Source organism: Lacerta agilis, chromosome Z (assembly GCF_009819535.1).
Source record: "Lacerta agilis isolate rLacAgi1 chromosome Z, rLacAgi1.pri, whole genome shotgun sequence".
NCBI classification, from domain to species: Eukaryota; Metazoa; Chordata; class Lepidosauria; order Squamata; family Lacertidae; genus Lacerta; species Lacerta agilis.
Window position 1 is genome coordinate 7,336,823 of NC_046331.1, and position 16,696 is coordinate 7,353,518.

The following is a 16,696-nucleotide window of genomic DNA, read 5'->3' on the forward strand; positions in this document are numbered from 1 at the left end:
TCTAGCGAAAAGGGACTCATTGGCTCTACCTACTAGGCCCTGCAGCTAATATTCCTACCCAGATCCTCAAATGTCTCCAAGTGATGGGGGTTGTGGAACTACACTAGGGCATGGCTGTCAACCCTGGAGAAGAGGTGGAGATGCAAAGGTGATGAGATTTTCTTACTTGTGAAACAGTTAAAAGAAGGTAACTACTGAACCCTTAAAAATATATATATATCAGTGGGGCAAGGAGACTGCAATAAGACACAACCAAGTTCCAAGAAAATGAAGGTGGATTGGAAGAAATGCAGAAAAGCATTTTCTATATAGTGGAGGGCAAGGAGGAGGGAAGCAGCTGTCACTCTGTTCCTGTACCCCAAACATTCCTTGGCATCCAAGGTAAAGTGTCTTTTCAGTAGAATTGGAATGGGGGAAGGAAGAACCCCGGATGAGCCAATTATGAATGAAAGGTGCAAAGGAAAGGAAAGTGAGGAAGCCAACCTAATTCCAGGCTTACAGAAGCTCAGAAAGGTCAGTTTAGTCCCAAGAGAGACAGCTAGAAGAACTGATACTTTTTCTGGGGCTCCATCCCATCCCATCCCCTGTGCCCCCCCCCCAATACTTCTCTGGATGCATTGAGCACATGCAAATTAAGGAGGCCAAAGAACCGAACTTCAGGCGCTTTGCTCTCCCCTCGCCCTTCCTGCCTTCTCCCCCCCCCACACACACACTGCCCCCACAGGGTCCCCCAATTCCAGTCTGCCTTTGGCATTGACACAGCCAATAGAGGAACCCTCTCGCATAAGAGGTGGGGTGGCAGTCCTAGAACTGAGTCTGCACCCCTTCGCTGCCTTCTGTAGCCCCATGGCTGTTCTCCACAAAGGATTCCACGCTCGTCTCACAAACTGGGGTCACCTCCACTTGCACCCCCGTCTCCTCCCCTGTCTCCTTATCGCTAGGCTCAAGGCAGCCAACGCTGGACCCCCCGTCGGCAGCCAGGGAAGGCGATTGGGCAGGAGAAGTGGGCATGGCGTCCGTAGCCTCCTGCGCCTCCCCCTGGCACTCAGCGGGATGTTGTGCCGTGTGCTTGCCTGCCTCCCTGGTGGCTTCCTCCTCCTTCCCCTCTGTGTGTTTGGGGTCTACTTCGCTCCTCTGGGCAATGGTGCCATTGCCCAGCTGGGCCTCAGCCTTCTCAAGCGGAGCCTTGACGCAGAACTCCTTCACCAGCATCGTACGAAGGTCCTTCACGCTGTCGGGGGACCCCTGCACAGGAGGAGAAGGACTGCGGTCCGCCCCCTCGGGCTCCAGCTCAGCTGCACCTGGGGACCCCTCCAGGGAAGTGACCTCATAGGGAAGGGCCTCTTCGTCAACGTGGATGACCGAAACGACTTGCTTGGCCCGGCGCTGCTTCTCATCTGGCGGGTCTGAGTCCGACTGCCTGCCGAACTCCTCCTCCCAGTTGATGGGCGTCTCCTCGCCAAGCAAGTGGAGGTTGGGGTCACTGTTGTGCATCACGATGCTGTCGCGGTACAGGTTGTGCTTCCGCTGCACAGCTGCCTCCTTCACAGCTGAAATGGACCACAAATGGGACAATGCATAAGGCCACATTCACACCAGGCATTTAAAAAGCAGTCATATCTTCCCCCCCAATGGGTGGTGCTGTGGTCTAAACCACAGAGCCTAGGGGCTTGCCGATCAGAAGGTCAGCGGTTCAAATCCCCGCGACAGGGTGAGCTCCCGTTGCTCGGTCCCAGCTCCTGCCAACCTAGCAGTTCGAAAGCACCTCAAAGTGCAAGCAGATAAATAGGTACTGCTCCAGCGGGAAGGTAAACGGCATTTCCTTGCACTGCTCTGGTTTGGCAGAAGCGGCTTAGTCATGCTGGCCACATGACCTGGAAGCTGTACGCCGGCTCCCTCAGCCAGTAAAGCGAGATGAGCGCTGCAACCCCAGAGTCTGGAACTAACAGTCAGGGATCCCTTTACCTTTACCTTCACCCCCCCAAAATTATGAGAGCTGTAGTTTGTTGAAGGTGCTGAGAGTTGTTAAGAGGCCCCCTATTCCCCTCATGGATCTACAGTTCCTAGGGTTCCCTGGGAAGAACAATACACTGTTAAACCACTCTAGGAACCGTAGCACAGTGATGTCTGGGGTAGGCATCTTTCTCCCCAGTGATGTGGTGGGCGATGGGCGAGCACCTGCATCATTTGGTGTGAAGCCAGACCCTCCCCATGGTGGCTATTCTGTGACTGGCATCAATGGTGCCCTCTCACAACTCCAAATGTGCCCACCAGCCCACTTCAATAGAATAGTAGCACCTCCCATGAGGAGGGCATTCGCTCCTCCTTACCCATCATGATGTCTTTCATGACAGATTGCAGTACCACCTCTTCGTAGGTGTTCTCCACCAGGATGAAACGGGCAAAATCCTCAAAAATCAGTTCCTGGAATCTTGAGAGGTCCTGCCAAGGGAGAAAGAAAGAAGAGTATTTGGAATAAACAACAGAAAAAGGGAAAAATAAGAAAGGAGGGAGGGGGGAAGGAAGACCCTCACTCAATAAAACGAAGTGAAGAATAGAACTGGCTGGGAACGAGACTCTCTAATAACAGCAGCCCTTAAACATTATTTTAATTAATTATCATTATTTTATTTTATTCTTTCTTTCTTTTCTGTAGTGTATTTGCTTTAAAAAATTACGAAAGTTTTTCTGCCAGACAAAATTGCCCGAGCGAAGTGCAACCGGAAGAACCTTAAAGTCAAGAGTTGGTTTTCTGTTGTTGTTGTTGTTGTTGTTTTTAAAAAGTTATGCACAACCAGTGAAAGGAAACCAGTGGCTTCTCCAGATGTTGTTGAACTCCAATCCCACCAGCCCCAGTTAGGGATCGTGAGAGTTGCTGCCTGATGGAGGTGGCTCCATTAGCAGTTACTTGCAGGATCGCATTATCCCATAAGCACCCACTCTGCTTCAACCTGTGGTCTGTGTGGTGTTAATATTCTGCACTTGTAAGAAGTTGATCTTTTAGTGTAGCAGCACCCGCACTTTGGAACTCTCTGCCTTTTAATATCCGGCAGGCTCCTTCACCGTAGTCTTTTTGGAGCCTGCTGAAAATACTTTCCTTTGGGCAAACTTATTCATGACACGTGGAAGCTGCCATGTATTTTAATATGGTTGTAGCTTATTGCTATGGGACGCGGGTGGCGCTGTGGGTTAAACCACAGAGCCTAGGGCTTGCCGATCAGAAGGTTGGCGGTTCGAATCCCCACGACGGGGTGAGCTCCCATTGTTCGGTCCCAGCTCCTGCCAACCTAGCAGTTCGAAAGCACAATGAATAGGTACCGCTCCGGCGGGAAGGTAAACGGCGTTTTGGTGCGCTGCTCTGGTTTCGCCAGAAGCGGCTTAGTCATGCTGGCCACATGACCTGGAAGCTGACAAACGCCGGCACCCTCGGCCAGTAATGCGAGATGAGCACTGCAACCCCAGAGTTGTCTGCGACTGGACCTAACAGTCAGGGATCCCTTTACCTTTAATAGCTTATTGCTGATTTTATTCTTTTCAAATGTTCCGAATACATGCTTATTTCCTATATATATATATATATATATATATATATATATATATATATTTACTGGTAAGAGTTGGTTATCAGTAGATTGTCAGGTATTTTGGAGAACTTTGCAGATGCTCTGATCAGCTATGATGGCAAACTGCCCTTTAAGCTAAGCCAGATCATTGCCTGCCACACCCTTGCATCATCTAGGATGTCAAATGCAAAACAGGACGGCATAGCTTGGTCCAAATTATCTCGTGGGCCAATTGAGGAGACATGGTAGCCCAAATGAGGCCAGAGGTTATTCCTCCCGGCCATGATGCTAGCACACTCCTTCTGGAAGGGGGGAGGCTTTGCTTGCCATTTCATGTGTGCGCACCCCTCTTCCACAAGTTGGGGGCTTGTGCTTACCCCTTTGCAAGTGGGGGCCAGCTTCTTCAGCAGGAAGGGGATGGTGATCTGGAGCAGGGCCTCCCGGAAGAACTTCTTCCTTACCGTGCTGCTGTCATAGTCATATTTCTGCAGGGAGGAGAGAAAAGAAGGGGCACAGAGTCACACCACTGACCAGGAGATGAGACAGAGGGAAGGGGCTTAAACCATGTCAGAGAAGAGTGGTCTGCCTAACCTCACACCTAGAAGACCAATGCAACCCACCAAGCCTTGCTATCTGGGCCTAGGGGAGCTACAACTCCTCAGAAATCCCCCTTTCCCAGACCAACCCCTTTACTGCCCCTTTTTGCCCCACTTCCTTGAGGGTTCCTGCCTGGCTGCAATGTGTCATCGAATTCTTATCATGCCTCTTGCTTGTCTGGGTGGCAGGTAGAGAGGGGTGAAATAATAATAATAATAATAATAATAATAATAATAATAATAATAATAATTTATTACTTGTACCCCGCCCATCTGGCTGAGTTTCCCCAGCCACTCTGGGCAGCTCCCAATCGAGTGTTAAAAACAATACAGCATTAAATATTAAAAACTTCCCTAAGCAGGGCTGCCTTCAGATGTCTTTTAAAAATAGGATAGCTGCTTATTTCCTTGACCTCTGATGGAAGGGCGTGGCACAGGGCGGGCGCCACTACCGAAAAGGCCCTCTGCCTGGTTCCCTTAACTTGGCTTCTTGCAATGAGGGAACCGCCAGAAGGCTTTCGGTGCCAGATCTCAGTGTCTGGGCAGAACGATGGGGATGGAGACGCTCCTTCAGTTATACAGTACCGAGGCCATTTAGGGCTTTGAAGGTCAGCACCAACACTTTGAACTGTGCGCGGAAACGTACTGGGAGCCAGTGTAGATCTCTCAGGACTGGTGTTATGTGGTCCGGGTGGCCACTCCCAGTCACCAGTCTAGCTGCTGCATTCTGGATTAATTGCAGATTCCGGGTAGCCCCACGTAGAGTGCATTGCATTAGTCTAAGCACGAGATAACTAGAGCATGCACCACTCTGGTGAGACAGTCTGCGGGCAGGTAGGGTCTCAGCCTGCTGTAGAAATTAGCCTGCTGTGCAAAGTGAAAGTTTGCATCCATTGCCCTGTCCATTTCCCCCCTCTGGCTCAGCACTCCGCTGGCTATGGCCTCCTACAAAGTTGCCTAGAAGGAATGCCTTCCTTGAGGTGAAAACATTTCCACAACATGTAACCAAATGGGTACAGCAGATGGTTTCAGGCAGGTGTGGGAAGGCAAAGGCCGGGTTTCCTTTTAAATCTGTCTTGACAAAAGAGGCAGCACTTAAAATAGTGCAAAAAAAAGGCATCTGACGCCTATACGGTTAGTTCATACTAGCACCTCCTTCTCACTAAACTGTTGGGGAGGCTGTGGAATGGCACATGCAGTTGACGTGTGGGAAATTGGCTAGGTTCTGGGAGGAAGCATTTGTCCAAAACAAAAGCCATTACTGAACAAAAATGCCTCTAAATTTCCAGAGGTGGTGGTGCCCAATCTTTTCATGACACTTGCAGCTGGAATGTCTAGCAAGTTCTTCTCCACTAGTGGTCAGGCTTGTAACAGCGAGATACTTAAGAAGGTGTTTCTCCGACAAACCGGTACAATGAAGTACGGCAAATAGCACTTGTGGGGGGAAATTGAATAATAAAATAAAATTGGCACGAGGCATGAAGCACAGAGAGTCTTTCGCTGGAGCAGATTTGTTATGCACATGGCTGAAAATGAAAACGGAGGTATTTTATAACTTTAGAAAATTTTTGCTAGTGAGACGAGGTGGTTAGAGTGTCAGACTAGGACAGGGGTCAGCAACCTTTTTCAGCCATGGGCAGGTCCACCGTCCCTCAGACCATGTGGTGGGCCGGACTATATTTTGAAAATAAAATAAAAAAATGAACGAATTCCTATGCCCCACAAATAACCCAGAGATGCATTTTAAATAAAAGGACATATTCTACTCATGTAAAAACACGCGGATTCCCGGACCGTCCGCAGGCCAGATTTAGAAGGCAATTGGGCCACATCTGGCCCACGGGCCTTAGGTTTCCTACCCCTGGACTAGGACATGGAGGACCAGGATTTAAATCCCTACACAGCCATGGAGCTCAGTGGGTGACCTTGGGCCAAGTCACTCTCTGCCTACCTCTCAGAGTTGTTGTGAGAATAAAATGGGGAGGAGAACTATGTATGCCACCTTGAACTCTTTGGAGGAAAGGTGGGGTAAATAAGTGATAAATAAAATGTAATGAAATTAAAAATACACTGTTTATTTCCTTATGTGCTAATGGTTGACTGGGGTAGGAACGTATTATGCTGTTGGTTGCTATTCTGCATGCTTTCCCTGAACGCCATCTTCTTGAGTTAGGGTGTGATATTTTATTACTTGTGTGTACAATGTTGTTAAATGTCATAAAAAATTTAATGAACAAAATAAGATTGTAAAAAGGAAAGAAAACATTTCCCCCATTTCTGACTTAATGCCATGTGGCTTGACAGGCTACCAGCAGTTCTCAACCAGGACAGCTCAGTCAGCAGACAACGAGACTCTTAATTTCAGTGTTGTGGGTTCAAGTCCCGCCCTGGGCAAAAGATATCCTGCATTGCAGGGGGTTGGACTAGATGGCCCCTTGAGGTCCCTTTCCAACTACGTTTCTATGGTTCCATTTGCTTCTTCCAGAAGCCAGCCTGGCAGGTCTGATCCAGTGCAAATGGACCCAAAGCTTCGCATGCAGGCTCACCTTAAGCACCCGCTCCAGGATGCGCTGAATGGTTTTGCAGAGCTCATCTTTGTCTGGCGATTTCCCCACCTCCTGATGGAGGAGCGTCTCAAAGGTGTAGACAGTATCGTCCATTTGCTGCAAAACCCCAAAACAACAAGTAACCGTTTATTTAAAAGATGTAAGACACTGAATCATGTTGCTTAGAAGACCACTGGCTTTGGAATAACAGTCTTAAACCCCGATTTGCTTGCGGCTCTGCCTCTATAGGCCTCTTTGCTGAAGTGCCATCAACACTTGATGGAGAAGCACAAGGACATTCAACAGGTGTTCGGATTTGGTAGCTTAGCCGCAAAAAAAAATAACTAAAAAAAATAACCTTCTGAAATTAAAATAAGTGTCACAATTATGCTCTTAAACCTTTCGATTGTGTAATTTTATAGCACGTCTAAGTTCATTTGGAAGTCACTGTTGTTTTTGATTTGAATTATTACATGGAAGAAAGAGAACCCAAACTGTACATGAACAACAACAACAACAACAACAACAACAACAACAACAACAACAACAACAAACTTAAAAGAGAATGCTACAGGTAGGTAGCCGTGTTGGTCTGCCATAGCCAAAACAAAATAATAATAATAAAAAATTCCTTCCAGTAGCACCTTAGAGACCAACTAAGTTTGTTCTTGGTATGAGCTTTCGTGTGCATGCACACTTCTTCAGATACACGAAAGCTCATACCAAGAACAAACTTAGTTGGTCTCTAAGGTGCTACTGGAAGGATTTTTTGTTTTGTTTTGTTTTGTTTTAAAAGAGAATGTTTGGCTCATAAAACATGTACAAATAATCCTGGCCACTAGAGGGCAGTGGTGGCAATTCCCTGCCCAATCCGGGTCACAGAGAAGACCTTTCCACTAGAACTTGGTGGTTGCACTAGGCTGAAAATTTCTTCAACAGCAAAGAAACCCAAATGGTGCTTTTACAACAAAGAAACAAACATCACTGGAGGCCCTGTGATTAAATTAAGTGAAGGTTTAGCTCTCCCTTTTTTAAAACCATGGCAATGCTCTGGGACACCTAGTGAAGTCGGGTGATAATAGTACTAAGGACTACTCTCTCAGCTCGGTTGATTCATCTGGTGGGGGTGGGAGCTGAGTGAATCCCTCCCTTATGGGGGGAATTGGGGTAAAAGGTTCAATCGGGGGAGATTCAGTTCCATCCACTGCTAGTCCTACTCAGAGCTGACATTAACGGGTCCACTTTGCATGGACTTTATAGAGCCTAGGGCTTGCTGATCAGAAGGTCAGCAGTTCAAATCCCCGCGACGGGGTGAGCTCCCGTTGCTCGGTTCCAGCTCCTGCCCACCTAGCAGATTGAAAGCACATCAGAGTGCAAGTAGATAAATAGGTATTGCTCCGGTGGGAAGGTAAACGGCATTTCTGTGTGCTGCTCTGGTTCGCCAGAAGCGGCTTAGTCATGCTGGCCACATGACCTGGAAGCTGTCTGTGGACAAACGCCGGCTCCTCAGCCTATAGAGCGAGATGAGTGCCGCAACCCCAGAGTCGGACACAACTGGACCTAATGGTCAGGGGTACCTTTACCTTTACCTAACCTACTGAAAATGATAGATCTAAGTTGAATAATCTAAGATGAAACAATCTTGTTTTCTGCTCCAGAGGGAAGGACCCAAACCAAAGGATTCAAGTCAGAAGAAAGAAGATTTTTGACTAAACGTTAGGAAGAACTTCCAGGTGGTAAGAGCTGCAGCTCAGAGAGGGGGACTGAGGGAAGTCCTTATACAATGGAAAATAGCAATGATATGGATTGTGAATTTTTTGTGTGTTTTGTTTGTTGTTGTTGTTGTTGTTTTTTTAAAAAAAATGCAATAAATATTATTTTAAATAAAAAGAAAGATAAAAAGAGTTGCACACCACCCCTGACCATATTTAAATCTAGATAGTAACAGGAATGTGATGCAATGTTTGCATGCCTGCAGAAACGTCTTGAGTTCTCGAATGTAGTCTCACTCTACAAAGAGTCACATCCATTGCTCCGCCCACTTTTACTGCCGGTCCCACCTACCACCAACACATGGGCCCCTGTAATGTGACCCTTGGGCTGAAATAAATATGTCCTCCCCTTTGAATCCTGGGATCCAAAGAGCTGTTTGCAAGCTTGCCCTGATACTGTTAACGAGGCTGGCTTTTGGTCCAATCTGGCAAGGCAGTCCCTACCTGTCTCATCAGGATCTGGGCCCGCTGCTTAAACACAGAGGCGCTGGACACATCAAACCTCTGCTGCAGCCCTTCCAGCTTCAACTGGTCCATCTTCTCATAGCAGGACTGCATCTTGACTGGATGGAAAGCCAGTTGGGAAAGGTTCTCCATGTACTGGAGGAGCGGGGAGAGGAAAAGGTATTATTACTACTACTACTACTACTACTACTACTACTACTACTACTAATTACAACTGCTGCTAGAGGCTTCTGTCCCTGCTTACTCTGCTCAGCAACACCAACCTCCTTGCCACCCCCTTTCCCCTACCCACTCCCTCCCTTTACGCCTCACCCACCCCCTGGCCTATCCCCTCACGGCTTGCCCAAACTCCCCTTCCCCTCCTCTCCCAGCTCACCCAAAGCCCCACCCCTTTTAAAGGAGGGTGAGGGGCTAGAGAGAGTAGTTTAGCAAATTGCTCTCTGAAGTGCCTCCCCTCACCTCCATTAAACAGTTCACCTGGGTCACCTGCCTCCCATGCTGCTGCTCAATCACCTGGCTACCATACTGCAACATGATGACAGCCTTACATTTTTATGTATATAGAAGGATTTGTATTATTTTTACTACCGCGACGACTTACTAGTGCTTTCCTCAAAAAAGTAACCCAAAGAGGCTTACAAATACTATATGAAACCAATTATAGCAAATGCTACCCATGAGAACCTTTAAAGGAACCCCACATCTATTCAGATAGTTATTGCAGATACTGTCCTGCTAAAAGAGGCCACAGGTACTTGAAACCTTCAAATTAAGGGCTAAAAGCTAGGGTAAAAAGAAACTGGCTAATTTCCAGGTCCTTTTGCTGAAGCCTGAGGAGCCTTATGCTGAAGACCCTCCCCTACAATGCTTGCCCCGACCCCAAATTTCCTCTTTTGCCACCATGACCTCTAGCTTACCTCCCCCATCTTCTCCATTCCCCCTTCGTTGAGGATGTTCATATTCATGTCGGTCACCTCCTTGAAGAAGACTTCCCGCACCTCTGCAAAGCCCTGGCTGGTAGGGATCATAAGTGCCTCCAGGATGGAAGCGATGTAAGGCTGGATGTGGTTCCGAACACAGACCTCTGCTTTGGAGAAGACTGTGGCTGGATGAAGAAGCATCAGGGAGGTTAGAACTGCCTCCACAAACCTGCACCCCAGATCTGGAAACCTGCACAGGAAGCTAGCAAACGCCATACGATCGATCGATCTTACAGATATCAACCAGAGTTGGGAAATGCCTAGGAAGGTCATCTAGCCCATGGGTAGGCAAACTAAGGCCTGGGGGCCAGATCTGGCCCAATTGCCTTCTAAATCTGACCCACGGACGGTCCGGGAATCAGCGTGTTTTTACATGAGTAGAATGTGTCCTTTTATTCTTGGTTATTTGGTATGTTTCTGAGCACAATTCAAAGTGTTGGTGCTGTCCTTTAAAGCCCTAAACAGCATCAGCCCAGTATAACTGAAGGAGCATCTCCACCCCCATCATTCAGCCCGGACACTGAGGTCCAGCGCCGAGGACCTTCTGGTGGTTCCCTCGCTACAAGAAGCCAAGTTACAGGGAACCAGACAGAGGGCCTTCTCGGTAGTGGCACCCGCCCTGTGGAACACCCTCCCACCAGATGTCAAAGAGAAAAACAACTACTAGACTTTTAGAAGACATCTGAAGGCAGCCCTGTTTAGGGAAGCTTTTAATGTTTAATAGATTATTGCATTTTAATATTCTGTTGGAAGCCGCCCAGAGTGGCTGGGGAAACCTAGCCAGATGGGCGGGGTATTAATAATAATAATAATAATAATAATAATAATAATAATAATAATAATAATAATAATAATTGGGGCATAGGAATTCACATATTATTATTATTATTATTATTATTATTATTTTCAAAACATAGTCCGCCCCCCAAGGTCTGAGGGACAGTTTGCTGGCCCCTGATCTAGTCCAATCTCTGATGTTGCAGAAAACCCACGGATAGGTGCTCTAAAACCATTAACCAATGATATGCTGCTTCCTGTGGTTCTCCAAGGGTGTGGCATGCCCCACATTGGTGTGGCAGGAGAGGGTGGCAAGTGTGGTGGGAAGATTCAAGGACAACCAAAGAAGCCCTTAAATATTCCAGGGCACAGCAACTATTTTGTGCAGGGGATCCACCCCTGGCCACCGCGCATGTTGGCGGAGCATGCATGAGCATCCCCTGCCACCATTCTGCCCTCTTCCGGGATCAAAAAGACCCGTATGTTGACGATCATATGCCAATTGGAAATGCCTAAAATGGTTTCCGCCTGTATAGTATAGTATCAAAAATATTATTATTATTATTTGCACAATATGGGTAAGTATCTTTTCAAGAGCATCAACCGACAATGAGGACAATCCTAGTTTTGTTTTCCAATGTCTCAAAAAAAAAAATATCTCTTGTGTGACACAAGAAAAATAATATTCTTAAAGTGTAGCCCAGAGCAAAAGCTTTTGAGAACCACTAATCTAACAGTTTGAAGTTGTCTCATGCTAAGTCAGACAGCTGGTCCCTCTACCTCAGTATTGTCTACACTGACTGGTAGCAGCACTCCATGATTTCAAAACGAGGTCTCTTCCAACCCCTCTGGAGATGCCAGGGATTGAACCGGGACATTCTGCGTGCAAAGCCAACGTCCTACAACTGAGCTACATCCCTTCCCTTCATAAGATGCTGCTATACACTGAGTCAGGCTGTTGGTCCATTTAATTCAGTGTTGCCTACACTGGTTGGCACCTACTGGGTTTCAGACCGGAGTCTTTCCCAGCCCTTACTGGACATGCCATTGGGGAGTGAACTTCGGACCTCCTGCATGAGAAGCAGGGGTTCTGCCCTGAGCCACGGCCCTTTCCACAAAGCAAAGGGTCTCTCTCCATCCCCTACCTCGGATTTTGCTGGCCAGGTGCTCCTTCGATTGGATGATTTGATCCATATCTGTGCGGATGGTGCTGGTCATCCCAGGCTTCTCAACCTCGCATTTAACCACAGCTTCGTCGTACTGGGCTTTTGTCTGGTCGTAGACCATCCTGTACACAGCGTCAGAGACCTAGGAAAAGATGGGGAAGGGTTTTTTGGGGATAAGATGGAAGGTTGCAGGGAGACCATCCTGTTGGCATATTAAGCTGAGCAGAGCAGTTGCACAACAAGAAGGTTGAGGAGACTGTAGAGCAAAACTAGGAGTGGTTTAATGAAAAGCAAAAATAACAGAAATTACATCAGCTAACATTACATTACATTACAGAAACATGACCCATACGGTGACCCACCACCCAGGGCGACTGAGGAAGGTACGCAGACCTCCTTATATACCGTACCCGATTACTGTCACGCCCAAATCAAGACAAACTCAGCATCACCTGCTGCACTGTCCCACAGCTGGAAAACTAGGTCAATTTACTTCTTTCATTCTCTTAAAGAGATATCCCTGTGGAACAATAATGAACCTTGAATTAACATCCAACATATCCCCTGCGGTTCATTAGTGTGAAACACAAACATTCAATATATTTCGTACATGTCTTTCGTGCGTGACCTTCGGGAGTGCCTTAGTAAAAATGTCCGCAATTTGATGGTCACCTGGAACATACTGAAACTCAATTGTCTTATCAGCAATCAAATCTTTTACAAACTGTAAGCGTAATCTTAAGACTCTAGTACGTTGTGTATTGGTCTCTGAACACAGGATAGCAAGTCCACTCTGGGAATCAAGGAAAACTTTTACTGGGAGTGTGACTTGCATTTGCAAATCTGCAAATATTTGTAGATACCATTCTACATCACGAATGGCCTGAGTGCATGCGCACAACTCACTCTCTGTTGTGGAGAGACAAACAATTGTTTGGTTCTGTGACTTCCATTCAAAAGGGCATCCATTATAACACATAATTATACCAGATACACCTCTGTAACTATTTTGTTCTACTGCATGAGATGCATCACAATATATTTCTAAACCTTTTTCAATAGATGGTGTAACCTCCAACCTATAATGTCTGGTATGTTTAAGGTACATCACTACTCTTTTGAGAGCAGTAAAGCATTGGGTAGTAGGCTCTTCTACAAATCTTGCCAGAAAATGAAAAGCGTACGTTACATCTGGTCTTGAAATTCTTTGAATGAAATTAAGCTTGCCTATGGCAGAACGATACAAGGTTTTGTTAAGGAATGGTTTATCCTTGTCTGTAAAAGTGAAACCACACACCATAGGTGTTTCTTTCCCATTTGCATTTTCTAAGCATAACATTTCAATAAGATCATCAATTTTCACAGTTTGATGAATCAGAAAAGAACCATTCTTGCCTTCTTCAATTTGCATGGATAGGTAATTTTTAGCTTTGCCTAATTCTACTACATCAAACTTTTTCTGTAGGTATGACACTATTTGGTTATATTCACGTCTAGTTTTTGTAGAAATTAATATATCATCTACAAACACACATATTTTTGTTACAGAATTTACATTTTCTTTTATAAACACACAGTTATCTGCCTTTCCTTGTGAAAAACCAAAATTCAACAATTCTTTCGCCAAAGTCTGATGCCAGTTTCTACCGCTTTGCCGCAAACCGTAAAGGGACTTATTCAGTTTGCATACTAATCCTTCAGTAGCCAATACACCATCAGGAACACGCATGAAAATCTGTTCCTTTAAATCTGCAAACAAATAGGCAGTTTTTATATCTAGATGATAAACAGAATGTCCACGTTGGGATGCATCTTTCAACAAAAGCTTAACAGTTTCATACTTTACACTTGGTGAATAACACAAATCATAATCTTCACCTGGAACTTGCTGAAAACCTCTGGCTACTAATCTAGCCTTGTACCTTACAACTTCATTCTTGTCATTCATTTTCACTTTATAAACCCATTTAGAATCAATGACTCTCATCTCTGGGGTTTGTGGTACAAGAGACCAAGTGTTATGCTCTTTTAAAGAAGCTATCTCAGAATCCATAGCTTTGTACCAATTTACAGCTTCATGCTTAGGTAATTTCTGAACATCATTGTAGCTTTTAGGCTCAAAGGTTGCCTTATTGGCATACACAGTGTTAAACTGTTCTTTTGAAAACCGTTTTGGCTCCTGTCTCTTTCTATGGGAACGTCTCAGTCCTGAAGAAGAGCTAGACCCTTCAGAATCAGTGGAACTAATTGGGCTTCTAGCTTCTGACTTTAAATTATTATTGTCAGACTGAGAAAGCTCCTGTGGGCTTGGCTTACTATCAGGAAATTCAAAGGAACTTAACCTTTCCTCAGGTGTCTGTGACTTTAAATTTTCAAATAAATCACTAGACCCAGGCTTCTCGTCTTCAAATTCACCACTATCCCCTGCTGCAGGTTCTATTTCTTCATCTGCTTCTTCCACCTCAGTATCATCTCTACCATCATCATCTTGAAAAACAGCAACTCTATTCCATTTTACAGTTTGTATCATGCTTCTGGTTATATGAAACTTGCCAGTTGCTGGGATATAAACTCTGTACGCCCCCTGCTGGTAGCCCATTAATTTTCCTTGAACACTTCGCTCATCCAGTTTGTGCTTAGCAGGATAGTGCATAATTACATCTGAACCCCAAATTCGTAGATATTTTAGATTAGGGCGCTTTTTGAACAACATTTCATAGGGCGTGACATTTAGACCAGAATGATAAGAGCGATTTCTGACATAAGCATATGCATGGAGTGCTTCAGCCCAAAATTCTTTAGGCAAATTAGCATCATGCAGGTAAGTTTTAACACCTGCCTGCAAATCACGCTGTGCTACTTCAACAAGCCCATTTTGCCAGGGACTTCGGGGACAGGATAACTCATGAGTAGTCCCCTGCGCTTCCAGGAAATTCTCAAAATCCTCAGAAATAAATTCCCCTCCTCTATCAGAAAATAGGTTTTTTATAGGTTTGTTAAAGTGGGTTTTTACCCAGTTGCAAAAAACTTTGTACTTCTCAAATGCTTGGGATTTTTCAGCAATTGTAAAAATCCAAACATATTTACTAAATTGGTCAATCAAAGTGAGCCAGTATCGTGAAGATCCTAATGATTTAGGGAGTGGCCCGACCAAATCAGCATGCAAACGCTCAAAAACGTCCGTTACTTTTCTGTCTGAGTATTTACCCTTGCGTGCAACTTTTATCTTGTTCTTACAGCAGGATATACATTGCATATAGTATTTACATGGCTTCAAATTTAGTCCATCAACAATCTCTTTTGTCTTAAGCACATCTGTAAAGTTCAAATGTCCTAGAAGTCTGTGCGCTTCATGAATACATCCAGAATGTGGTTTTACATTTTTCAACCCCTGTTTTGGCTGTATTATTTTGCAATCTACAAGTGGTTGTGAATACTTTTGGAAATACAGTCTATATAAACCCCCAGACTCCCGGGCATATAACACACGTTCATTTCCTTTGAAAAACTCACATATTTTCTTAGTGAAACGCACAGTTATCCCTTGTCGAGCAAAGCAACTTACTGATAATAAATTGTCCACTGAAGGGCAGTAAGTGCAATTTGCTATGGTAATGTTTAGAGAGTCAAGTTTCACAGTACCTCTGCCAAGCGACTGCATAACGTCAGAGTTAGCTAAATGTATCTTGCCAATCTCCTCTTCAAAAGACATAAACAGGCTCCGGTCATTACAGAGATGGGTCGTCGCTCCCGAGTCGACAACAAAAGAGCTCCACGTGGCCCCTTTAACTCTTTTATGACCTGTAGTCCGAGCATGAAAGGCTTGGGGCTCATGTCCATCTTTACGATACGCTGCTGACTGCTGGGGCGTTGCCTGTGAATTACGACCTGAAACAGTCCTGGGAGCATTTTGCTGCCTTTTAGATCTGCAGTCCTTGGCAACATGGTCACGCTTATTGCAGACCCAGCAACGCTTGCCAGCTTTAAACGCAGCTGAATCTCCACAAACTTGCTTACGGCGTTCCTCATTATCTCCAGAAATAGGAGTGCTTATCTCACAAGCCTCCCTTCTGTCCAGCTCGCCCATTAATCTTGCCGTCACCCCTTCCACAGTTAGTTGTGCCGGTGGAACGGCAGATATCTGGCTAGCTATAGCATCAAAGTCTTTGTTAAGCGAACAGAGAATAATAAACACATATTGAATGTCAGGTATTACCATGTCTCTTTGGATTAATTCGCCACGTATTGCCTCCAGACGCCTCAAGTGTGCTGCCAAATCACCACCAGGCTGCAACTTTGTCTGGTACAGCTGCTTAAAGAATGTTAAGGCAGACGCTGACTCCTTTCTGATGTGAACTGCTGCAATGCTGTTCCACATCTCCTTAGCAGTTTTCTTGTTTCTTATATAAACTACCTGCTGGTCACTCACAGCCAAGTTAATTAATGCTCTGGCTTTTGCATCTCCTTTCGACCAGGCATCAGTCATAGGGTCAGGAGGGCTTTCAGTTACATACTTCCAAACATCTCGTGAAGTCAGGAGCGCCTCCACCCGAAATGACCACAAACTATAATTTTCATCAGTAAGTTGTGGAAACGTCAAAGCCTTCTCAACTTCAGAAACCCGGTCCACCATTCTGCTTCTCAAACGCACAGGACCGCAACAGCAGCAGCAAAAAGAAAAAAAACCTTTCTTAAGCTATTCTCCAACTCCAAAGCTATACAGTCATCAACTCAATGGCTGGGCCCATAACCAGATGTTGGCATATTAAGCTGAGCAGAGCAGTTGCACAACAAGAAGGTTGAGGAGACTGTAGAGCAAAACTAGGAGTGG

At 45.6% G+C, this 16,696-nt stretch overlaps 1 protein-coding gene across 1 annotated transcript in view; it reads right to left on the bottom strand.

The window, feature by feature from the left end:
• Nucleotides 1–715: 715 nt before the first annotated feature.
• Nucleotides 716–16,696, bottom strand: part of NIBAN2 (niban apoptosis regulator 2) — a 94,807-nt gene continuing 78,826 nt past the window's right edge. Inside the window, exons 8-14 of the mRNA XM_033137502.1 lie at nt 11,845–12,007; nt 9,860–10,047; nt 8,922–9,077; nt 6,706–6,822; nt 3,941–4,048; nt 2,331–2,442; nt 716–1,550 (exon numbers count right to left, since the gene is read on the bottom strand). Coding sequence (XP_032993393.1) covers nt 805–1,550; nt 2,331–2,442; nt 3,941–4,048; nt 6,706–6,822; nt 8,922–9,077; nt 9,860–10,047; nt 11,845–12,007 — 1,590 coding nt within the window. The 3' untranslated portion in view covers nt 716–804. The remainder of the gene's footprint in view (nt 1,551–2,330; nt 2,443–3,940; nt 4,049–6,705; nt 6,823–8,921; nt 9,078–9,859; nt 10,048–11,844; nt 12,008–16,696) is intronic.